At 39.6% G+C, this 27,112-nt stretch overlaps 1 protein-coding gene across 5 annotated transcripts in view; it reads right to left on the bottom strand.

Annotated features, from left to right (window-relative positions):
- Positions 1 to 12,702: 12,702 nt before the first annotated feature.
- ATP2B2 (ATPase plasma membrane Ca2+ transporting 2) overlaps positions 12,703 to 27,112 on the bottom strand; it is a 1,528,737-nt gene continuing 1,514,327 nt past the window's right edge. For 3 of the 5 annotated variants that reach the window (XM_078661398.1, XM_078661399.1, XM_078661400.1), the window contains one exon: positions 12,703 to 16,707. In XM_078661398.1, coding sequence (XP_078517524.1) covers positions 16,399 to 16,707 — 309 coding nt within the window. In that variant the 3' untranslated portion in view covers positions 12,703 to 16,398. Of the gene's footprint in view, positions 16,708 to 24,998; positions 25,054 to 27,112 lie in introns of all 5 variants that reach the window. The other 2 variants (XM_078661401.1, XM_078661402.1) reach the window with 1 other exon arrangement.

The raw sequence follows: 27,112 nt of genomic DNA, 5'->3' as shown, positions 1-27,112 counted from the left end.
TCAAAAAGGGTTTTAATTAAAATGAATAAAGGCAAACGTCTTCTCTTCCAGACATCAATGTAGCCAAAATTATTTATGGGTGGGGTTGGGTGGTCAAGTTAATAACGTTTATTATATTGTGACCAATACAACTGCCCCAATGCTCTTGATAAACACATTAAGTAAAACCACCACCATCAACCCCCTCCCCCCCAAAAAAACTAGAGCCCTTCACTCCACATCCTCCACCATCTACTGCGGCTATGTTTTAAAATGCACATGACATTGAATTCTTCTAAAACGCACTGATGCAGAGCCTTAAACACCTTGTTAAGTGTGTATGCCCTTATATGCGACAGTGACACCAATATGATCTTTGCTTCAATATGTACCATTTGATATACCCGTTCAGATTTGTAATGCCACAGTGTAACAGGACGGTACAAAAGGGGGTGGTGATGGACGGAGCATCTGAACCAATCAAACACTCACACCCAGTCAACAGATCTGGGTTTAATCCATCACCGTTCTTTAGCCCACTCTGCCACCTCAGTTCAGACATGGCCATATGCAAATCAGTCTGAAGACGGCTGAAATGCCAGAAACCGGTCCTAGGAAGCTTGTTTCCGGTCCAGGGAAGGCATGGCTTGGCAGTTCGGGCTGGACTGTTCCCATGTGGCACAGGGTCAGACTGATTTGCATATGGCCATGTCTGAACTGGGGTGGCAGAGTGGGCTAAAGAACGGTGATGGATTAAACCCAGATCTTTTGACTGGGTGCGAGTGTTTGATTGGTTCAGGTGCTCCGTCCACCAGCACCCCCTTTTGTACCACAGTGTAACAGGACAGCAATTGAGGTTCCAAACAGGAATTGTGTCCCCTATGTCTGATTCTGAAGATTAGAGCATTAGTGAATTTGCAGATGGTGAGAAACACTCTAAGGATGCAATTATTCTGAGGGGAGGAATCAGGTTTTTTTCTCATTCAGTATTATATTTTAAATGCAAAACAACAAAATGTATTATGTCAACACATACACAGAGACACAGAAAATCATCAAACCAAAATATCAACAATACACAGATTTACAGACTGTACAGCATCATTGTTGTTACACATTCATCTCAATAAATGGGTCTGATATTTACTTTATTTATTGGCAATAGCCATACGAAGAGCCCCAGAATCTCTTTTCTCCAATCCCTCCTACAGGCTACAGCTACAGCACAGAGAAGGGGCAGCGAGTGCAAGCCTCTGCCCGGAGCGGCGCGCGCCTCTCTGGCTTTCCCCAAGGAAAGGCACCCAAATTAGGTGCGCGCTCATCCTGTAGTGGAGCTGTGCCAGGCCAGAGAAGACCCATGTAGCAGCGACGATGCCCTGGAGTGGGAGGTGAGCTTTCTGTGGCCGCGGTAAGCGCGCCCCCTTGTAAGATGCTGTGTGCGAAAGCTACATCGGGACAGGAGATGTGCATGCATACACATGACCCGTACCCGTGCACATCGCCTTTCCAGGGGTGCACATGTCCTGTCCCCCTTCGCCCACCAAACAGACAACAATAGTCTCGCCAAGGTGAGCAGCGCATACGCTGCGTTGCTAGGCGAGACCTAAAAACAAAAAACCTCTGTGGAACATTGATTGAAGCCCAAAACACTAAAGTAACAAATAATTTACAGTCAGGAAAAATGTCTATGGCCAGTGCTTTAAATGGGCAGGTACTCACCGGTACTGAGTACCGCCACCTTTTAATTTTCTCCCTTTGAGTACCTGAACTTTTTCTTGGCCAAGGAGAGTACTGGTACTCTTAGGGGAAAGGAAGGAAGGGCAGGCTCAATGGCACTGAAGACTGTGAAGCTACGCAGAAAGAGCTCTGCTCAAATGCTGCAGAAAAACAAAAGGCAGAATTGAGGAAGAGGCCAGTGTACATCTCTGAATGGAGCTGCTGCTGAGCAATCCAGCAGCAGCTCATTTGCATCACTTAAGGAGTGTTTGGGGTTTTGGATTCCCTGCGGCCGTCTATGAATGAAAGGGCATGGTCCAATCAGTCCCTGCCCAGTCAATCACACTGTAGGTGTGTGTGACACCGGGCCTACCCCCTACCACGTCTTGAGGAGAATTAAATCTAATATACTTACAACATGACACCCGGGATGAGACTGCAGCTGCGAGGTGCAGTCTGCTAGGAGCGGAAGCAGAGGGAGAGGTTGGGGAGGGTGAGGCAGTGTATCACCGGCTATCATACATTTGCTGATCATCATTCAGCTGGGCGTCGACTGTAGGGTAGGCGGGCAGTCCATCAGCATACACACTACTGGCTCTACCCATCCCAGCCCACCGGTGTTAATTTGGTACGTTTTATGTAGTCATCCGATTACAGTATTAATCTAGTTAAGTGACATGCCCGCTCCATTTATTCCATTGACTTTTCATGGGGGCAGAGTGCGCTTAAGCAAGCAAACTGAGAATCCATTACACATTTCTCGAACAGAACTTTGGGATGGAGTAATTTAGACAGACTTTTTAGGTTCGAAGGAAAAACTGATTTTACAGTTGTGAGATTAATCCTTTTCATTAATAAATGATTTGAAAATACCAAAAAGCCCAGTTGGGGCATTGAGTACTCTACAAATAATCATCTTATGTTCTCATATCCACCTACCAACAATTAATAAAATGTCCTTACCCATAAAATCAGGGTTACATGTCTTTGGTTAAGTTGTCCATTAAAAAACAAACTCCATCATCTGTTTTGTAACTGTAATCTGTAACATCACCTCATGCTTGTGTGTATAAATATGACCTTTTCTGACTTTTGAGGGATTATTGTGGACAAGGGGTGTTCACCATAAAGCCAGAAGGGCCAGTTTGAGTCCCTGTTTTCTCGCTATTAACATGAGGTAATGTGCGCAAGCTAATGATCTGAATCAAATTGTGTGTGAGTGGTTGTGAATGTGTGCTTTTTTATTGGGATAGGTAAGTATTTATGCATAAATGTGTTTAGTCTGGAACGACAAGCTCACAACCTCCTAATGAAGTCCAGCCATGTAGGTGTGAACCAGAGGCAGCATGAGTCCATACTACTTGGTTTGCCAAACAGATGGTGAGAGGCAGAGGCCCTGCAGAACACAAGATAAAGATCCCCATGCATAGGAGCGCAGGCAGTCAATGCATACAACAAGTGAGAACGCAAGAGGTTGGAGTGGGGAGAGGGCACCCATGGATGCTAGAACTGAACAGACAGTGGATAATAAACATGTTTCTAGGGCACTGAAATCGAGATGCTGAATAAAATCTCATGGATTTTGAGACACAGAAGGTGTTGAATTCGAGATAACCCTGGCCAGCCATAACAGGACAGAGAAAGGCTCTAAGACTCAGATTAAAAGCAGAGCCTGTAACAAAATTGAGAGTACGGACTTACAAGCCGCACTTATGGCATCTGTTGGTCAAATACCCCCAGGACTAGAGGGGGCGGTCATTCATCATACATCATGGGTGGAATCAGCCTGTAATATACTAGCCCCGATTAAAATGCTATGGTCTAGAGGTCCCATCCCACAGCCCCCTGGTACTCCGAAGAACTGAGGAGACAAAAACTCTCCTGTAAGTTCCTTGAGAAGAGCTGGAGGAAAGAATATAAGGATAAGGAGAAAAAGAGTTCTAGACAAAGTCTTGCCATCTATAAGCAACTTATATTCGAAGCAAAGAAAACGTTTTTTACAAATCGAATTAACTCTGCAAATAACTCTACTAAAGAACTCTTTAAAACGGTTTCTAGTCTGGCTTCACCAGTACGACAAACATTGAGGCAAGTCAGGAACTTTGTGATGACATTACCAGGTTCTTCCTGAACAAGGTAAAGGTAATTTTTTCAGACTTTAGTCTCCCAAGCCCAGGGGGAGCAGGAGTCCTCTCCAGTTCTTTTGGACCACTGTCCAAAACTGACACAGAGAATTTGCTCCTCTGCGTAAGATCAGGCTCCCCTTATGATGCCTGTCCAGTTTCAGTTATCAAACAGGCCATGGTTCCCGTAGCTTTTATACTCACCGCTTTGTTTAATACAATGTTTGAAGCTGGGTACTTCCCTAGTCCCTGGAAGCTGGCTTCGATATTGCCTCTGCTAAAAAAGCCCAAACTGGACCCAAAGGAGCCTAACAACTTCCGACCCATAGCACACCTCCCATTACCTGCAAAATTGGTTGAGAAAACCAGGAACTCACAGCATAGCACTTTTTATGTGAAACCAACGTTTTAGACCCCACTCAATATGGGTTTAGAGAAGGGCACAGCACAGAATCTGCCCTGTTAAAATCTACGGAGGAGATAAGGGAGGCTGTGGACAGGGGAGGCAAGGCAGCTCTGATTATGCTGAACCTGTCCGCAATCTTTGATACGGTCCATCATGATGTACTGATGGACCGTTTGTTGGCATGCGGTGTCCAAGTCAAAGCATATGAACTTCTGAAATCTTTTCGGAAGGACAGATCTCAAACTGTGGCATTGGGTGAATTTCATTCTAAGCCTTTCTCGTTGCCATGCGGAGTGCCTCATGGGTCCTCTCTTAGCCCAACTCTTTTTAATGTATACGTTTCCTCCCTGGCGACTCTGATTAGTTCATTTGGATTCAGCCTGACATCATATGCAGACGACACATAAATTGTGGTGGCTCTGCGGCCTGGTCAGGCAACAGGAATTGATAAGAGGTTCCATGATTACATGGCAGCTATTGGGAGTTGGATGTCACAAAACTGCTTGAAACTGAATTCAGGAAAGACTGAGGTCATCCTAATTGGAAATTATCCTAATTTCTGGACCCCAAGGTGGTGGCCAGAAGATATGGGGACTCTTCCAACTCCCGTTAGGAAGGTGAAAAACTTAGGAGTAATCATTGACGAGAAACTTAACTTTGGCGATCGAGTCAACGCAGTGACATCATCCACCTTCTTTATAATCAGAATGATTAAGAAAGTGCTTCACTTCCTGCCGGCTAACAGCCAGCAGACTGTAGTCACTGCACTTATCATGTCCAAACTCGATTACTGCAACAGCCTGTACTTAAATATGCAGGAACGTTTTTTGAATAAATTACAACTGCTGCAAAATGCAGCAGCACGGCTGCTTACTGGTACTCCCAAATTTGCCGCCATATCTAAGGAAATCAAAAATTGCACTGGTTACCGGTCAGGAAACAGGTGCACTTTAAAGCACTATGTACCGTCTACAAGGCACTACATGGTATTGGCCCAGACTTCCTGAAACTGCAAATGCAGTGGTACATATCCAGAAGAACCCTCCGCTCTGGAGGAGCCAAGTTGGCGATAGTGCCACCCATCAAAAAGTCTTCATGTGGGGGGCGAAGCTTTACGTTGTGCGCAGCCAAGGCCTGGAATGATCTTCCCCCGTATTTGAAAAAGGCCCCTGACCTCTTCACTTTTCGAAGAGGATTAAAACCCAGGCTGTCTCCTATTTCAAGTTCTCAAAGAATTAGTGGTCAGCGCCAGGACACCCTCGGGTAATTGCCACGCTTTAGAAATAGCCATAACATAACATAACATGGCCACGAAACAAAGTGAACTTTATGACATCACTGATAAACAGAGGCTAACTCATCTGGCAAGTAATCAAAATCATTCCTAGCACATTTCTCACAGTACTGAGGCACAAACACACACTTTACAGGAATGAAACACTCAAATACATAACACAGCCATGCATAGGTGACACATTAGCTTAGCAACAAATCAAATGAGGAATCATGGCTCAACAATCCCTCAACACACAATAAAACTCAAATACAGGAGCACACCACATCTAACAAAGAGCAACAATTTTGACTCCGGTCTGAGAAAGACAAGAGCCGTACAAAGGCCCATATTCCAGACAGGCCTCAGGGCAAGAAGGAAGGAGACATAAATGGCAGAAAAAAATCAGGTAAAAAGAGCATCACGTGCACTGACTTTTGGGGACACATTCACTCTTGATCTCTTGTAGAAGAAAGTTGTTCTGTGAGCGCTGGTAGATTTTACCAAATTAACTGGGCCCTTAAACATAATGGCCAGATATAACGACGCCTTAAAGTGTTTTTTTTATTTTATTAATAAGAAACCACTGCTATGTTATGTTATGTTAACAGATTCTTCTATAGCGCAACAGCTACTCCAGAAGGAGTGTCCCGGCGCTTTGGCGAAGAAGTCCTTCGGGGATGGCAACATAACTGAAAAACCGTAAGAAAAGGCGGAGGGCCTAGCTAGTGAAGAGCCAAGTTTTTAAAGCCTTTCTGAAAGACATAAGGCTGGGAATCTGTCTAAGAGAAAGGGGAAGCTCATTCCAGGCACGAGGAGCCAGGTGATGAAAAGAACGGCCGCCTTGTCTAGCGCTGTGACTATCGTAAGCTAACTACCCTGCACATGTCCTGTGAATGTTACTTTGATTGGCAGTTTCCTATTAGCTTTCATGACGAGGAAAAACATTACTGAATCTGGATGAACTCAGAGAAAGTGTTACAATTTTAAGAATTTTTAAGTTAAACTACAGCTCTCTGGTATACACAGCGCCTATTTACCCAAAGTCACATGAAATACTCCAGTTTAAATCCTCTCCATGAATGAAACAGAAGTGTGCATTGAACACAAGATCCTACAGCGCCAGCTATATCAACAAGAAGACATATACCACTTTATTTCTTCGAGACTGCACCATGGCCTGCCATTCTGCTGACAAGTGCTATTGTGGGGCCTTCAAGTGGCCCTACTGAGAGCAGCTGTGCGCGCTAATTTGTGGTTCACTGAGATGTCAATAGAGTCTTCAAACGGGAAAACAACAGCTGCAGAACAATACCTGGCCCGGCTGCAAATATTCTGAAAGGCAACAATTTCAGCTTTTAACGCGAAAATGAAACTAAAACCCTAAGTGATGCTGCACTATGCCCCAAAATGATGTGCATTACGAACTTTGTGCACTTTCGCATGGCAGTGTATGCAGGTACTTTTCGTTTGGGAGTGAATCTGAAATATTTACCTCATCAAGGGACTTCTTTCACTCGATGAAGCACTCGCCTCCGAGCTGAGTTTCTTCTTACCCTTGTCCATGACATTAAGGGCGCCGGGATATAAATCTGTCATAAAACAAGCGGGAGGCGGCTCGGGCGCAGCACGTCTTCCGGAGACGTGCGCGTCCACAGAGCTGAGTCGGCTCGTGCACAGGCCAGTAGCGGCTCGTGCACAGCTCAAGACTCCCTTGCCAGTGAACACGGTGACTATAGAACTCGCTGGCGGGAGCGATTCGCGCTCTAACGCCAGCTCGACCTAAAAAAACAGTCAAAGCCATATGGGCAGCTTATAAACACATTCAAACTCATGAGTTTGTGGGTATTCAACATCTTGTTTCCATCCCACAAACACCATTGTAACAGTTGGCAATTCAGTCCCATCAAGAAAAGGATTAAACCGCATTCCAGGGTGAAACTGAACAATATGGTCAAATTTACCCATTGTTATTGTGGTGTCAATGGTAGGATCATGTTAGTGAATGATAGTTGCATAATATTAAATGAACTACTGCATGAGGTCATTTTCTGTGGATGGACTATTATGTGACCTATATAGCATAAGATTACAGCAAAACGAACAAAGAAACTAATTTAATGATTTCAATTGAGAACAGTAATCACAGTATAAATGTGAGGCCAGTTGAACTTGCTAACTATAATCTACTGCCACCAAATGCCCCAGTCTTGAGGGGGAAGTTTGATACTATAGGGCATGTGTACAAGGGGAGTGCACCATCAGAACGTCACTTTTTTCGGCGTTCTCATGGCGCAATGCTCTGCAACATATTTACTAAGTGCCATTAAGCCACTTTTTGAGGATTTACGCCGCTTTGCAAATATGGTACCTTTTCATGGAAGTATCTGTGTGAAAGGGGCATCTGATTGGTGTTGCTGTAGGCATTCCACCGCAGCACCCATTGCTTTTTGACGCAGTCCCAGATTTACAAGGACATGTAAATCTGAGGCAGAGCCAATAACTAACGACATGCAATAACAGGCATTACAATGGCTCAACAAAGAGAAATACCTTTATTTTGCATTGTTTTTGCTTTTTCTATGTGTGGCATTCTACAGCACACATTGAAAGAGCAAAACGCCATTAATGATTGTTTATGTGCAGGAAAGTGTCCCTTCTTGCACAAAAACCATCCTTATATAATGATAATTTACAGGTAACAAATCAACATGATTGATTGTTTATCTGCAGGAAGGGACTTCTGCACATAAACAATCGTTCCTTGCAACACAGGCACCCTTGCATTATAGGCAGCTATTTTTAGTGCCAGCTCACGGGAAAACACAGTGATGCACCATATTGTTGTATATATGGCGCATCCCTGCGTTTTGGAAATGGCGGTGCGTGGCACTGCGAAATCTGCCGCTGCATTGTGCTCCACCATTTCCTTGTAAATATGCTCTTATCTCCCAAGAACAGGTGCAAGATATGTTGGAGAAGGTTAAATCGGGCTCTCCATCTAATGCCTGTCCGATTTACTTAATCTCCTCTTCTTTGTAAAGTCTTGGAGGGCCTAATTAACAAACAACTCTAAATATTTAGAGGACAAATACACATTGGACCCCTCACAACTTAACTATAACTTCCCACATCATGGAGACAGCCATTATGGCTGTTATAGATTCCACCAGAATTCTACTGGATGAAGGCACTCCAGCAATATTGGTATTACTTGATTTGTCAACCACCTTGGATACAGTTTCCCATTCCATTATCATTCGGGCACTGTATGAGAAAGACAAATATGGGAAGGCCTTAGCTTGGTTTAAGGACTTCCTGGAAGACAGAATCCAAGTCACCTTAATCCATCCCTTCAAATCTAGAACAGCTACTATAAATGACAAGGGTTCCATTTCAAAATCATACCCAAGGCAGATGACACCAAGGGGTTTGCTTACAAGCCCCTTGCGCATGAGTACAGCACTTTCGCCCATATTAAAAGTGACTCACTAGCGGTGCAAGGGTTTGTAAATAAACTCCCCAATTGTTAATTTCATTTGGGCAAGATCCTGAGGCTTCAAAAGTTTGATTTTTTTACTGTAATGAGAAAGTTGGGAGCTTGGATGAGTTTCCACTGCCTGCAACTGAATGGAGGAAAGACTAAAATCCTCCTGTTTGGGAAAGTCCAGAAATTCTGTTAATAAGATTGGTGGCTGAATTAGGTCCAGTACCTTGTCCCAAGAGCGTGGTAAAAAACATTGTCTTTTTGGTGAATAGTAGGTTATCCATGAAGGAATACATTACCTCTAATTGCTGTAATTGTTTCAGTACTTTGTGTCTACTTAAAAAAGCATTTCCTTGGCTTCCGATGAGTTCCAGAAAGATACCGATCCAGGCCTTTATTATGAGCCACTCGGACTACGGGAATGTGCTTCTAGTGGTGGCCAACGAGACTCTCCTCTCTAAACTTCAACTCAATTAGTATGCAAGCTTCCGTCAGGCTCCCCCTCAGTACCTACCTTAAGAGCACTACAGTAGCTACCAACCAGAAAGCATAATTTGTTTATTCTCCTATTTCTCATGAATAGTCCATCCGAACTTATGAGCCAGACTGGTTGATATTGTTTGAAAATTGCTTCAGATTACACAACTTCTTAATCAGGAGATCATGCTTTGTACACCATACATGTATCCATAGTTTCATATTGAGAGGAGCTGGACATGAGCTTCATGGATGTGGTATCTGCAATTTAACAAACCTAATACTTTTGTGAAAGAAACTACAGTCACATCGTACATTGCAATGTGTTGGTGTGCTGAAATGTAAACTCAATTGTTTATCCATTCTTTTTATCCCATAGGATCTGGTTTAAGGCTTATCAGCATTGAGCATATTATCTATCATTACAGAACTATTTCTTGCTAACAAGTAATTTTTCACCACACTCTCTAAATTCTACATTTTTTATCATGTCATAGGTGCTCTTATTCACTACATCGCCATGTGTGGATATTAAACTGCAAATCATTTTGGAAATGTTATTCCAAACACAGAAGGTGCTTGATAATAGAAGCAATGTCCCAATTTTAATGTAGGTCTCAATGATGTTGATCACAGAGTTTTTGATAAACATTCATCATATTTTTAAATCAGGTCTAACATGTTTAGATATATTTCCTAACCCCTTCATCAGGCGGTACATCTCTAGAAAGAGGTAATTACATAATAAGTTTAAAAATCATTTTACATTTAACTATGAACAATCTATAATCTATAGCATACGTATAAATTCATCAGTTTTCCAAACTCACAAATTATGTTGTTGCATAGCGAGATGTGGATAATTTTTTCAATCCAATGTATGCCAGTATCTATGCAGTACTGGCACTGGTGTCTTTCTCATTCATCGAACAAGCCAGAAATGACTGCTGTACGTTCTATATGGCTGATGTCTGACATCCAGTAGTTTTTCGACTAATTATCTGTCACTCTGTTTTGTCATACCGAAATTGTAAAGGTGCTCTTTTCATTCAGATGTAAATGATCCACTGTATTCAAATAGTAAATCTAATAAGCCTCTGTTTGTTCTAATTCATTTTGTACATCATCTATATAGGAAGGTAATGTCACAACCTTTTACACTTGGAATGTTGATTATATTATAATATATTTTTCTTGTTTGAAGAGCCTTGCCACACTTGATTTTGCCATTGCTCAAAAAGGCAGATTTACACTCACTTATTTTAACTTTGATTTTTCTTCTCATTTGGCCCAATTAATCCATGGACATTTTAGACTTTAAATCAGTTGTTCAGTTTTTCATGGCTCATTAACACAAAAAAAATATTTTTGTTTCAGTTTATGGATGGAACGTTTTAAACCCTTTATTGGATTGTTGCAAAAGCCAAAAAACAAAAATATATGTGTACCACATTTCTTTCCTTTGGCATGAATCCTTTTCCGAGAGGTTCCATATTCAGCTTTTATGAGAAAATGTATTATGTCATTGAAAAACCACAACCAATTTCAAATGTCAAATTTGTGACTTTATCATTTTTAATAATCTGCTAAGGTTTTTTAACAAACTTTTTAGTTACAGATGCTTGTCGTGTGGCTAGTAATAACTGTTTAATTCTTTCATTTGCTATATTTTCCTTGCACCTTCCAGGGCTTCCATTCTTGTTATTTCCTGTTTTCTTTCTGTTGCCTTATTCAAGATGTTATGTTCACAGCTACATGCAGTGAATTCTTAGTTCATTTAATTCTGACATTGTTGATAAGAGGAAATTATCTTATCTTAAGTTGCAACATTGAACTAAATAGTAATCTGTCATATAATGACTTTGGGTGAAAATGTGATGTATGTAGAATCCATTTCTCACCAATAGGTTTAACAGAAATGTTATCTGGTATTGTCTAATAATCTCAATTTTGACTTACTATTGTTTACCCGAAACCTGTTATAAGAGGTATTGATAAAAATTGGATAGATGAACAAGATAAATCTATTTTTACTACAAACAACATCTGTTATTTAAGTTGAATTTATAGGTCAATAGAGTGGACAAAATAGATTAAGTCTGAATTAAGAGAATACTTTTACAAGCTTCTTATAATTAAAAAGGATAACAGATTATGAATTTTGCTGTTTGAGTAATATATTAGCTAAAAGATATTAGAAATCATTGTCACAGAAGATAAAGAGGTAGTTTTCAGCTTGCTAGATAAAAGGGAAAAACAGTGATGCAATAATCACATGGATAGTGACAACTGTGTTATTGAAAGATGAATTCCTGTGCGGTTATGATCCAAAATAGTTTGCGAGTTTGGTAGCAGAAGAATCTAGGAATGCATGCATTATGGGTGATAGATTGTAAACAAATGTCTGTAAAATATGTTTCAATAATTATGTGATTATATTTTTTAGCAACAGCTCCTGGTGAAGGAAGGTGGAATACAGCCTACCCACATTAGGCTCCATGCTATAAAATGACAAACTTATATCAATAAGTCTCATTATTATTCTTGAGTTGAATTAAAATGTTGAGATTGATTCCATTAATGAGTACTTTTTGTTCCTGGAATACTATTTCCAGAATGGTATGGATAGAATTATTTTTGCCTTCCTTGTTCGGAGACCAGTACAAATAGCAAGGGTAGCGTGTGCAATACAAAAATAATATTTAAAGTAAACATATTTAAAAGGAAATTTTGTAGAAGAAGTAATTTTGAACAAAAATAGAATTATGAAAATTTAATCTTTCAGGACCAATGAAATAAAAGATCATGGGTTTGTTGCAAGTTAGAGGTATGGAGAACTCTTCCTGTGATTCTTTTGATTTAAATGTATTTATCTCAGTTTCTTTCTATTTCAAAAACCTCATTGCAAAATATCTTTTTGATACTTTTAATCTGGATTTATTAGATTGGCTGTATTTAATTTTTTCACTACAATGTTTGAACATACGCATAGCCAAAGGGATGATGCTGTTGTTAACATTATTAAATCCACATACTTCTTTTCAGCATTTTTAGTTCGATGTTATGACACATGTCCTCTTGCTTCCGCATCAAGCAGCCTTACGCTCTAATTTTTCAAATGCATGTATTTACCTTTTGGTAGTTTAAACTCTGTGATCAATGTACTGGAGAATTCAGAATACTACTGTCCAGCCAGAAAATTATATTCAAAAACATAAATAAAGATGTTTAATGCAAACCGTTATTGTTCATGCTCCTTTGTGAATTTATTATTTTCAATTGCTTCCACTTGTGCCCCTGCCAGTACTTTATTAGACAGCCAGCAGCAAGAGCTAAAACTGTATCATTTTCTTCCAGACTATAAAATAATTTACATCACATATTTAAATTACATTTGCTTTTTTTGTTTTGCTTTTTTGAAACACAAACATTCCAGCATCACACTTTAGGAATTAGAATAACAATAGAAAGCATAACCTTTTGCATAGTATTAAATGAACAGAGACATTAAGTTCTTTATTTACAATTATTGTCTAAGTTAAAAAAAAATCATAAAAACTGATGAATGAAGAGATTGAATCAACTCCTAATGGGATGGAACACCAATGGTGCCAGCATTGTTTCACTCAAATTGTTATGTTGCTGATGTTGGAATGTAGAGAGCAAGCATTGTAGCACGTATTGCAAGGAATTCAGTAGATTGGTCAGTTTTATAGATTCTACTTTGTAATTCTTAAAATAGAGCTTAGGATGATGTATAGGCATGGACGGATGCACTTCAGTGGTCTTTGAAGGGCTAGCTATAGTACAGTAGTGAAGCAAGTAAAATTGGCCAAGACCTTTTTCAGGGGTGTGTTACCACATTAGACATCTATGTGTAAACATGTGTATACTCATTGTGGTACCTCTGCAAAGGTTCTGAATAGCCCCCAGTCTGTGGTACACCCCCTCAAACTGTAGAATACGTCATGATTTATGCTACGATGTTTACAAGGGAGCAGTTCTTAGCTAGGCTTGGATGACAAAGTGCCTTTAACGGTTGTAGCCTAGTTACTTTGTCTGCTCTATCCATAGTTTACTATTCCATCATCCATTGCAACATTGCTTTGTTGTTTAGTTAACGACTGTACATATGTAATGCAAGCCCTAGTGGTTGCTCATTAAACGCACATGTTAGTCTGTCAGATACATACAATGTGAGTGTGACCATGTGTGCGTAAAGTTATTGTATAAAGCCCATATTACTTGGTACCCTCTTGATGGAAAAATGACTCTTGAACATTAGGAATGGATTGAAAAGGACTTTCTGGAAAGACCTGGAAGGGTAAATGCATGCGGGCATGAAAAAAGAAAAATGCATAGTGCCAGGATAACAACATATAACGTTCCAGCATTGACACCATTTCCTGGAGGCTTGGATCCAAAGTCATAGGCCCTCCTCTGCAACCAGAGCGGGAAATTTAGAGTCATTCTAAATCAGATAGGTTAAAGAAATCCAATACATGAGATACAAAGGTTAGCCTATGTTTACAAGGCAAAGAGTAGAGCTGACTAACGTTTAACCACTTTGTTGCTAGATATTACTAAATGTGTTTACGCTTTCATGCCGTATTTAAACTTTTATCACATGGTGCTGCAAGGGAGGTGTCGGCCATCTTTTGAAAGCCATGCAAGCCTTGCACAAATGTTTCCAGTGCACAGTGAAACTCGAGTCTTTGTTAGAAATCAGGGATGACGCAGTGTGGCTCTTCTGTGAGCTTGAGTCTAACTGCCTCTCACCTCAAACCGAAGAGAAAGGAAACGGAAATGATTCCTGCTTCGCCACAGTGTCCAGGACGATGGTCATTTTAACAGCCTGGAGTTGTACCTGGCTAGCATGTTCGTATTGCGCCTAGCAGACCTGTAGTCATTTAAGTCCGGAAGTATGACAAGGAGTCATGGCTCTGTTTTTGAGACTTCTGCTTACAGGAAAAGTGTTCTGGCAGAGATGCAACACGTCCAAAAATTCCAAGCGAAGAGCAAAAAAGCATCGATTAAAATCATTTAAAAGAAACGTTCTCTGCCTTATAATCCAAAGTGTCTTTAATCCAAATGCACTGTAAAAGTTTATGGAAAACGATCATACTTTGAAAAGTCTTTGAAGTAAACTGTTATCAAATGGTCATTTTTTGTTTCAAACAGTGACCCCCCAAAGGTGTACAGTATTCGCATGGTTGAATAAAAGTGATTAACAAAAACGAGGAAGGTAAGTGATTCAGGCGGTTGCCATCTTGAATACACATCCATGCTTGTTTAAAAGATGTTGCTTATATTTTTACTGCTTATTCCTTGTAAAAAAAAGGACTGTAAATTAATAAATCATTATTCTACATTATAGTTTATGTGACTACAGGAAGACAAACTTTCTAAAAAAAAAAGAAGCATTTAAAGCACATTTCAATATACATCTTATAGCATTTTGTTGCGCTTTAGAAAGTGCAGAAAATGGTTAATTGTATTTTTTCTTTTTTTTTATAAAATGTGGAAATTAGCCTGACCAACTGATATTTTTTCAACACTTCACCGTGTCCGAAGCATCAGACTAAAAGAAAGGGTATAACTAGTGAATGGAAAGGTGGCCATGCTCTTACACAACTTTACTCAACTGCAGTGAGCCTCATTTGCAAACAAACATTACTCGTTCTCGTGTGTGATCAATATTGCACTCACGTTTGAAGATGTGCCCTGGAATTTTGTCTGAATACTGTTTTGCCGTCAACAAAACCATAATAATAAAGCCTAACACTGAAATGGCCTCTATTAGAAAGTGTTACACCAAACCAAGTTCAAGCATTTTATATTAAAAATAAAAACCTGATATTTTTAATTTGTGTGTGAAGCAAAGGAAGCCAAGCGGTTCCATTTCCCTGTGCATTATGTTACAATGCGACATCAAATATGCTATATTTTGGCTCCTTTTTGTTATTTGCTATCTGTACCTACGTTTAACCAGGAAAATATAGCAGGCAAAATCAAAAGATAACTGTAAGAACATCTAGGGTACAGTGTTTCATATGATTTCTTGGATTTCAACATCTTTACACCACTGGCAGGAAATATTTTCTGTACCCTACAACGTATAATGGATACTGTACTATCTACAGGCTTGTAAACAAATTACATTCTTATTTGAGGACATAAATAAGTTAAAATAGTTACAGCAGTTTAAGCAGAAACCAGGCAACATGCCAACAAATAAATTCGTTATTTGTTTTCTCTCTGTATAGATGTCTAGATATAAAATTCTATATATATTTATATATTTTTTCTGTATATAGATATATATATACACACATATAAATACATATATATTTGTATACAGATACAAATATATATATATACAAATACAAATATAAACATATACATGTATATATCTATACATTTTTCATAAATTCATATTAGTACTGCACCTTCCATGTGGCGCAAATTTATTATGCATGTTGAACTGTGCAACTTCAGAGACCTTATTGAACTTCTCTTCTGCTGAGTCCATGTCATTCTAGCAGTTCAAAATCCCACAGATCAGTGATTTGGATAAATACTGTAGTCCTCTGCACCTACAAGTCCTCCCACCTATAACAAGGACAGCGATAGGAGACAGAGAGAAGAGACAGAGAGGCAGGAAAAAAGCAAGTGAGGAGAAGTATAGAGTGGAGCTGGAGATGTTTTAATTCATGCAGGAAGATTTTTTTTCTTGTGATTTACATTTCCCGGAGGACGCAACACCAAGCCTGTAAATCAGCCTCGTCATCCGTCTATGACCACCAGGATGAGTCGATCCTTGCACTTGCCTTCAAGTGAAGAAGAGTTCAAACAGCTTCTTAGCCAGCAATATGCTCTGCTTTGTGTGGTCACCTATCGATTCGTTGGCCTTCCTTGTTGAGCTATGCATCTGAGGCTAAAGTGATGTCTCCAAGCTATGTATTGGGCTTCCTGGACTAGAAGAGGTAGCAGATTTGCTTGTGTCAGTCGTAAGATTGATCCCACTATCAATAGCATTGTTGTTCTTGTTTGGAGAGGAGGGAGGGCTAGAGTTTTGCTTAAGCGCAGCGTCTTCTACATCTGTATCATCAATGAGGGGAATGTGGGGCTGGGAGTCTTCTATCCTAAACTCAGGATGAGTCATAAAGTTGTGGATGGAGGTTCGAGATTCAGGCTTTTCTAAGCCTTCGTAGAGAGAGCTACGAAATGCATTCACAACGCGGATCTGTCAAAAGAAAATGACATGGAAGTGTTAGATAGGTAAAAAAAAGAGTGACGCAAGGAGTAAAAGAACTAATCATATTTCAAGTTTTTCTCTCAATTAGGTTGTGAGGATGGTTGGAATCCAGTCGCAGGTTATTAGACACATGAAACAAAAGTCTTTCTGACAGCTTTGAAACTCAAAAATAACTGGAATTAGACAAGCAAAAGGCTCTGGTTAAGTAAAGCTAGCACCACCCTGGCAAGAGTCAAGCTCAATTAAGAAGACATCAGTGAACACATGCAGTTTTCAGAGTGTCAAGTTTCTTGTACGCAAGTTGTCTTTGAATGGTGTGCATTACACAACAGAACACAGAATACATAATGAATTATAGACACAAAAAAACAATTCAATACAAAAACTGGAGAAACCACATGGACAAGACACAGTATGAGCGGTATAATACAAAGCCAAACAGAAGGGCAAATGGCAACAAACACGTCACAAAAGTAACACAAACAAAGTTCAAATGAAGGACACCAAAGGCACATAACGTCAAGCAATCGAAAGCAAACCATGCCACGAAGAAAACATTGCCACTGCTGTCACATGTACACAGTTAACTGGAATAACATGGATGGTTTTAGAAGCCTGGTTAATTTATGGGTGTTCTTCATGCAAAGGAGAGGTAAACACTCGAGTATAGACCCATTATTTTAGCGATTCAATTTCCATTTGATAAAACTCTTTGTGACTGAACACTGCTGCAGATAGCATAAACGTAGACTGAAATTAACAGCATGTCCCAATTATCGTCTGGTAATGTATTGTGCAGTCTACTAAACTTTGAGTGTTGCAGCAAAGAAACGTGCCCCAAAATATAGTTTACAATGTTAGAGAACATAAAAGATTGATGTGGGATTTGAGCACACTATCAGGCAAAGCCAATCTTTTCTAGTCGATTGACTGCCATAAATGTAAAAGTACTCTTGATGAATGAGCAAAACATTTGACTTATGGTCAAATCAGATCACGTATGTATTCTCTTCTACGTAGGTGGGTGGACACACTAGGACTTATAAACGAGAGACATGTACTGCTGGTGCGTTTCTTTTTTTGATGCTCCGGCAGCGCAAGCTTCTCAATCATATATATGAGGCGGTGCAAAGCCACACTGCATGGCTTTGCATGTCCTCATAGATTTGGAGTAAGACAAAGCAGTGCAAGGTGCTGCCTTGGCTTCTCTGCATCAAGCAAGCATTCCATGGGAGTTGCAGTGGGTTTTCCCTTGAAACACCCATGGATTTTGATGCTGCCCCAGATTTACTTAAGCACGTAAATCTGGGGCATTGCCACTATGGTGCAAGGGTGCCTACTTTGGCACTAGGCAATAAATTGTGCGCCAACGACGGGAAAGGACAGAAATGAACTGTATTTAATCAATATGGTGCATTACTGCACTTACACATTGGTGTAGGGCAGCACAGCAAGAAGACTTGTGGTGCTGTCCTATGCCAATTCCCATAAATGAGGCCCTAAATGTATCTCCTATACACAGTATTAGCCTGTTCTGTCGAGGATACTGTTGATGTTTTCTTGAGTTCCTCTTTTTTATTACAATAGAGTAATCTTTTTAAATGGGTTAAAATTAAAAACCTGCAGAGCAAAATTTCCTTTCATTGACTAAAATCTGTCATCAGTCAACTATGCTTTTCATGGTTGAGATGTAATTAATTGAATGAAGACTTTTTTCTGCTTGTTCCACTGCGCTAGTCTTTCCCTGCCTGCAGAATATGCTGGATTAGACAGCACAACAAGTAAAAGCAGAGAAATAAAAAAATTAAACCAAAGAAAAAAGCAGGGATACTGAGGCACTCTGCAAAAAAAGAAACAAAGAATGAAAGTGTACTACAACAGGCTACGGATAAATACTAACATCTGGGTTGTGAACAACCTCAATAGATTGACAACAGGATGCTGTGTCCCTAAACACCAAAAAGAGTTTGCTGGAAGAGTGTCTCTGAAAAAATAAAAGGTATGCAGAGGATGGGAAACGAGAAGGGAATAAAACGTTGGTACATATGGAATTCAAAGAGGTCCACATAAAGGCGCAAAGCATGTACTGGTGAATATTCTGTGGTGAAGCATCCTGTAAATATGGTAATTGGGCAGCAGCACAATGAGAATGGAACATACATTAATATAAAAACAATGTTCAGGTACTGAGTTGTTTAGATATATCTTTTACATCTACCTAGGTGAGGTCAATAGAGAGACTGTGCACCAGAGTAAGTTGGTATGCTTACGTCTGAATATGAGACTCCAAATAAAGGAGTAGCCTTGAACCTCTGCTCTATAGTCTACAGAACATAATTGGCCATGCCTCAAATGATAACATGGTATCCATATAAAAGAACAAGGAATGTGCATGACATTATTGTCTCCTGGCTAATGAAATCACATGTAATCCTACATCCAGATTTCCTACACTGAACCGTGGGCACAATAGCTAGGTGACTTCACTCCAGGACATAGCAATAAAAGAGATTCATGTGCCTGCATCAATGTATATGAGTACTAAATTTGATCACACTGATTGCAGGGGCATGCTGCAGGTCTACTTTGTGACCCACAAAATGGCTTTCAAATAAATGGCATTCAATCCAGGACGACCACCGACAACCCATGCTATGGGGAACACTGCTACAGCAGACATTGCTTCATCATAAAACGGCTCCTCCAGCAGTCTTCTGAAGCAGCCTCGGAGAACTAAAGGCCGTCAGTAGCTCAGGAATGCACTCATGATACATACATGAGTAAGGACTGAACAGACACCCATAGGTTGTTACTGTAGAGCAGACAGTACAGGATACCATAGCATGTTTCCTGCAGATTCCTACAGACATAAGTCTACATCTATGTCTCTAAACGTGAACTCTGGGTAGCATAGCTACTTCACTTTACCTAATCATTGCAGCCAGCCTAAGGATATGAAAGGGCAGATGCAATGGCTAGATGGGCAATCTGATTTCCAAGAGCAGACATTTCAGTAGGTACAAGAGGGTGAGCAAATGCGCCCTGCACACAAGGCAGATGCATTGTCCAAATCCTGATGACAGGAATGATCCAATACCCAAGAGGACTTACCAATATTTAATTAAAGGACAACACTGTAGTACCTAATGATGCCTTGGCCATCACTATCAAGTCGATGCATCTAAACAGGATAGGACCAAATCATACTCCCATATCTCCCAAGCGTCTTGAAACTCACATTTGGGAGTAATGTGGCTTCACATACATCAACTGATGGCAATATTTTTTCTGGACTTCCAACAACTGTGTAATGGCCTGCATATATCTATGTGTGTGTATATGTACCGTTGATACCTGCTTTGTCTGACAGATTTTCCTCTGTATCGCACATAGTGGCTTGTACTTTGCTACCCATCCCATTACATCCTTTCACTTAATTTCCCCTAATTCCTTCTTTCACTCACACATCTCAAACTACTGCTTTGTGACAGCAGTCATATTTGTATTGCTCTGCAACATCAGGCTTGAGTGGTCTGGCTCTGCCAACTGTTAGCCATTGAGTGCTAATCATCGATTGTATCATCATCCTTGTCTTTCTGTGCTCACACCATTATTCAAGTTTTTTGCTATTTAGTGATTCTGCTCCCTACATCATCACTTTGCCAAATCTGGGACTCTGTCAATGGTGAAACTACACAACTTTCCTAGGAAACCAATTTTTTGAACAAGGAGTGAGGTGGCATCTTTATGTTTGCTGTGAATGAGCAAACTCGAAATAGTTACACCCCTGAAAGGTAATACTGTTTCTTTGGGGAATGCCTATGTTAAGCTGGGTATCTGACTCATCTGTAAAGCCTTCACTCAAAGAAATTCAAGAGAAATGTGTGCAACAACACCACAATAACAATAGAGTTCAACAGTAAAGGGTGTAACATTTCTAATTCAGGTTTGTCACAAAGAGAAAACGTTCATAAGAACAACGGTACACATTTTAAAATTAATTTGTAGTGTTCAGTAGGGGCATAGATGACTGAAACCTAGACAACCATCAATAGCCTCCCAGCAAGGGAGCATAGTCAGGTAAAAATTGGTGGGTGATCCTGGTGTTTCAGAGTTAAAAAAAATGTTTTGTCTTCATTGTGTTGAGGTGAGACACTGAAGTCAGAAAGGGTTCCACATTGCAGGAAAAGGCATTTCCCTTTTCAACCTTGAATCTTGATCTTTGAGTTTAAAAGCTGTCCGTTGGAAGAGCTAATAAAATGTAGAATCTAAGTTTGTTTTGTTTTTGAAAAAGGTATGCTACCTTGTCCTGGGTCTCAACCTTTACAAAAGGTGCTTTAACTTTGTTTCTGCTAGTTTAAAAGCCTTCACACTTCCCAAAAGACTCTTGGAGCACCAGCTCATGGGTTCAACTTCAGTTCAAGTTCACATCAAAATGTGCAGTAAGAGTTAGTTGATGGAATTCTTTGGTAGCAGCATCATCTTCGTGTGTCCATTCTTGACTCCCCAGTTGTCCGGGAAATGTTACACCAGAGCAGATAGGAAAATTGTCTTCTTTGGTCTACTGTCTTTCTTACAGAAGGGCACAACTTCATTTGTCTCCAGGACCGACACCACCTGCTGCTTTGTCTCAGATAGACTTTGTTTAACTAATTTAAAACATTATAAGTCAAATAGGTAATCAAAACCTAAACACTCCAGTGATTTTGTGTGGTTGGGTATTTGTGGTATTTTGTAGTTTATCGCTTTTTGCGTGCTGTAATTAATTAATTAGAGTTAATTTTTATCCATGTCACAAATCCAAAAGTAGACCTGCCGGTCTTGCAAACATGATTTTAAGCGTGTGTTATACTTTTAGATGCAAGGGTGGAATCTCCAACTATTATGTAACTCATATCTGACCTCAGCACAATTATAGTTGACTTACCCAAATGTGAGGTATGGCAGCTGTAAACCAGAAATATGTTTGCCTGTTGTAGCTTGAGCCTGGTAGGCTGTCATCGACTACACTGTATTGTAATTTTATATGACTTCTGCCATTTTAAAGAATTTGTATATTTGTATCTAATCTAATCTAATCTTTTAAATAATCCTTTGTCTTGTACCTTTTATTGTTCAAATGAGCTGAAATAAAGGATAATGATGATGAACATGACATAACTCCATCCAAAGTGGTAGCCACGTCATAGAAGAATCAATCAATAGCAAAGGAGTGTGAGTAACTGTTGCTCCAACTGTAACCAAGCAACCGTAAGAGGACAGATTAACTCTTCCTAATTAATTTAATCGGCCAGTGTTTTTTTCTTAGCACAGAGAACTCGTGCTTACTCCGCGGTGGAGTGAGATGTAGAAAAAACATGACTCTTCAGGCTTTTGCGTGTAATATCTAAAAACCTAGCTTCTCCTAGCCTGCCTAATCTAAATTAATAGTGACATTTTGCCAGACTCCACTGGCACCACATCTGCACAGTTATTCTTCTGCCACAAGTGACCTCAAGGCATTATGCTCTCCATTCCACTAGTAAGACCTATAACTTTTGAGAACTGTCTTACCATTTCACCTTGATCATACAAAGACCCGAAGCAACATTTAAATGTGTTTTATGAATTTCCAGCTGAATGACATTAGGTGACATTGATAAGTAAGCTAATGATTGGCTTTTATTTAGTTATATCTGTTTTAATTGAATTTCAACATTTTCGTTTTTTATATACAAGAAGAAGCACAACCCAGCGGTGGTCAAGGTCCACTCAGAATATATTTCCTATAGTGATCGGTACAGACCTTAAGGTAGTTGTCTGAAGTAAGGCTAGGACACTCTGACATTTCTCGATTTACTAAAGACAGCGTAAGTGGGGCCAACTAAGCTGAGCACTTCCCACTGTCGGTAAGAATGTGAAAGTGCTCCACACATTGTCGAAATGTAGATTGGAAAGTCACATGCGATAACGCTTGCTGTCACAATCCTTCATCTATCAACCTGACAATTGCTCACGGAGGGTGTGTCTCCAGTTAGCATGGAAAGTACTCATTGGCTAAACTGGACGAGTTGCTTGTCCAATTTCCGTTTGAAAAGTGTGGTCATAGAAATGGAGAACACACTAGAATAACTCTTGGTCCTAGGCCAAGTGAAGATGTCTTTTCTGTGAATACATTAACACTAAAAATCTCTGACTTACTGCATCTACTACAGGCAACAGAGCTGAGAAATGCATGCTACTAATTGTGATATCTCTGTGAAAATCGTCCATTGTACCTGTGAAAGAGTACATTTCAAAATGAGGATCAAATACTGCACATTTTTTGTGAAAACTAATCTTCGAAACAAAATATGTGGGTCTGTGTCTTGGTAAGTGACGTGAGAACAGCTCGAATGACAAGGTGCCATAAAATATCTACACTGCATTCTCTGAAAACTCTGTCTCAGAAAGTCTGTGTGCAGTCACCACTGCTCAATTGTGCTACCAAAAGAAAAACGTTGTTACATTGTTTGCTCCTTAAGGTCAATGTAGTGAGGCATCCTTCTCAGAATGGTTATGCCACAAAAGACAGACAATGAGACACAATCCCCTTTTCTTACAGGTTTGGACACAACAGAATAGAAAAATACAGAGTTTGGACATAGACTGCATGAAAGATCTCGGGACATGTAGACATGCTTTAACTTCACTTCTGACTGCTTCTTTATGTAGCTGAAAGAAAGAAAGATCTTCATATTTAAGCCCACCCAGAGAGCAAAGTCTTAATACTGCACCAGATAAGAACAAGAAAAAAGGTAAATAGTAATGTTTAGGCAACATGAACATTATTTACGTTTGCTTTGTATAAGAAGAAACGATTAATATGAAGGACTAGCACAGACATATACACACATGCATACAGATGTGGATAGATAGATAGATAGATAGATAGATAGATAGATAGATAGATAGATAGATAGATAGATAGATAGATAGATAGATAGATAGATAGATAGATAGATAGATAGATAGATAGATAGATATGTAAAAAAATGCAAAGATATCTGGCTCTGATTCACAAAGCATATGGTGAAATCTGTCACAATAAAGTGAACATTTTGTAGAAGAGTTTTCTTTTAAATATCTACAGCCATTCCAATAGGCTGGATTACAGACACCACCCCAAGGCACAACTGGTGTGTGTATGCCCGTTTTCTGTACCCCTAGGGCACTCTGGCATTACGGAAGGGTGAGCAGATGCTTGTGCAGCCCAATCTCTAATACAGTTCATGCCAGCGCACATACAGTGCTGGTGCTTCTTGAAGGAAACATTACCTAATTTCCATGGGGCCGTTGTCCCAAACGCTTTACCTTTGTGTCCATGTTGTGTTATGGAAGCGGGTAAGGAAACAAACAGCCCTTTGGAAAGTGCATTGCCATAGAAATAGGCACACTGCAAGTGTGCCCCCTAATGGCAACCCTCTGGAGGAAAGAAAGAGGATCTTATGACCACTCCAAACATCTGCCTACAGGCAGCGGCAGTCACTCACTGCACCCGGCTGCAGGAGGATCTCTATCTCCTCTTTAGGTGCAGAAGGGTGCAGGTTGCACAGTTAAAGAATTGCAGCAGTTTCAATCCGCCTCTCTATCATTCACTAATGTGCTGCCCCCATTACACAACAAAGTTTTAGGAGCACTGCATGTAGTCTATGACAATGGTAAAAGTCAAAGAGTACCTCAATGTGCACAAATTACAGATGGAGAATTTCCAACACGTGGAAGGTTCCGCTTGAATAAAAGGCGCGGGATGGGATTTTTCCCCATGTAGGGAAACCTCTTCCCCTGCACCTTCAATAGAAATAGGATCGTACAGCCCCTTCCCGGCCCTGTAAAAGTCACTTACTCCTGGCTTTGATGAGAGTTACATTCCTTCCGTGGGGAATGACCAGCAACATGTTTTTGAATAGCTAAAACATAAAATTATGTGCACACATTTATAAAAAAACGTTGTGAATGGAGCCATTTGACATAAGAAGGTACAGAAAAGCATCACAAAATACAGAAAATGTGTATAGACAAGGTAACACATTCACAGGCACACGGAGGAAAAAAATGAATGATTTAATGACTTGTTTGACCATCCTTAGTTGTCACCATCAAAATAAGTAAAGCAGTGAACATGAAAGAAAAGAGGGTTGTTAAACAAGGCAATAAGTAGTGCCTGGGATTATACTCGAATGTTTACCCTGCTTCACTAAGTCAAAAAAGTTATGTGTTGAATCACATTAAATTCAGGCTCAAGGTTAAAGACTCACAACCTCTTTGTATGTCACTCTCTCTTGATGAACCCTTTGTCCAGTGTCCTCTAGCCCTCTGGGGGGGAAACAAACACATGTAACATTCAGACAATACTGAAAAGGGCAATGAAACAAAACAAACTTCACACCATAAAAACATAATTAACACACGTTTTAACTAGAGGTCCATGTTTTAAAGAGATGCCAACTTATGGGAGAAACTGAATATGTTCTTTGTAAATCCTTTATTTCGTCTATCTCACACTTTTATTTTAAAAAGTTTTGAAAGGACCTCAGATAAAATAATGAATTATATGATGTAATAAACTTAAATACATTAATGAACTATGTGAAATTGTAACTGAATGGAAGTGATAAGTGTGATGAAAAAGGTATAAGTCCTGATTTTGAGTCTGGATGTCAAAATGTACTTGTTCCTTATGGTGGATTTTTTCCACCATGAACCCTGTGGAGGAAGAACTACCACTTTTACTGTTATCTGTTTAAGCAGCATTTTCCCTGCCAATGCACTATATTTTGCTAGGAATGCAGCTACTTTTGGATGCAAAAATGTTTTACCAAATTCTCTTTCAGATAGTGGATTTTCCGCCACCAAATGTGGCTATTGGAAATGCACTCCAAAAGTGTGGGTATTCATATAGCCCTTCTCTGTAATGTGCTTGTGATGACATCACAGCATGTGAAGGTTACTATATTTACCTATACATGCATGTTTGCTACCTCTGAGGTCTTTTAGAGGGTAACTGCAACATATATGGGAACCTATTATCCCCATTTGATCAGGTAGTTGATGTCCCCACCCGACAGCGCTCACCCTGGAGTCAGAGCAGTCTACACATACACATATCTTTTAATGCAATTTTCCCTTGCTCTGATTAATGTACCTACTATTTTGGGGTATTAACGTAGTTAATATAACTAATTCAGCTGTATGGTGCTGATTATTTTTTTCAGTTTGCAGAGTTGTCACTCCTTTCCTCAGTTACTTTACTCCATTCCACATTAATATTATGCAGTTCTTAGAACACTAGGACTGGCAAGAATCTATTTTCTGTTGAGATTGAGTTTACTCGTAGACTTCGGTCATACAGTTAAAACCACAAAATCTCAGTTAAGATACATTAAATGAGGGATAGGATTACGTCCAATGTACCCTAAGTATTTGACAGTTGCTTCCTTTCCTTTTTAAGGTTTGAATACTATTTTAGAGACATCATGTATAAGGAAAATAAAATAACGGTGCATCCTTTGAAAACACTGTACTGTCTTCAAGGCACTCATCCTAATGGGATGAAATGAATTGCGAATAATGGATGAACACCGTAAATTCAATTGGTTCTGACAATTATAAAGACTGATCACTCCTAAAAAAAGATGGCAATTTTTTTCCCAACAAGATAACATAATAATACCAATAATACTAGTTTGATTGTACTATTTATCCTATATGTGATAGCCCCCCACTCCCCAGGAACAAAATAATGATGTATTGGTTACCTTAGTAAGGTGAAGTTTTATGTTCTGAAGAAGGTAGTTCATAATAAATAAAAGGGTCAGAGATATGGTAATTCACAAATTTCCCCAAATCCCCAAATCCTGTTGCTTTTAATTGCCTTTAATTTTTAACCTAGTAGCAGATTGATTGGTTTGGTGTGCTGCATCACCATAGGGATACAAGTGAGAAAGACTGTATGAACAATTGCTTAAAAAAATAAAAAAAGAGTTGTCCTGGGGTTGGAATTATATGAACGCTGGGCATATGAACAATATTGTATATTGTATTAATATTAAAGTTAACCTGGTGCAAAACTTTATAAATGTTCTAGATGTTCTCAGGGGATGCAATAAATGAGTTGTGGAAAGGTGTGAAAAAATAAGCACAACCTAATACATGTTTTGGTTATATTAGCTAATTAATTTACCTTCATTCATAAAGAGATGAAGGAAATCCAGGTAATAAAACGCCAGGTAAAATGGGAACATGTGTATGTGTAGCCAGAATGGATCTTTGGGTCCCTAGTGTGAAGATTATCATTTGAATACTGGACCTGGAGAAGCCTCATTCAACAGGATGTCTATGAGCTACAAAACTCTAACTAGGTTGATAATGCCAG

This window comes from Lissotriton helveticus, chromosome 9 (assembly GCF_964261635.1).
Source record: "Lissotriton helveticus chromosome 9, aLisHel1.1, whole genome shotgun sequence".
Taxonomy (NCBI): domain Eukaryota; kingdom Metazoa; phylum Chordata; class Amphibia; order Caudata; family Salamandridae; genus Lissotriton; species Lissotriton helveticus.
The sequence above is the reverse complement of the archived record's forward strand: the minus strand, read 5'-3'. Positions and strand labels throughout refer to the sequence as shown.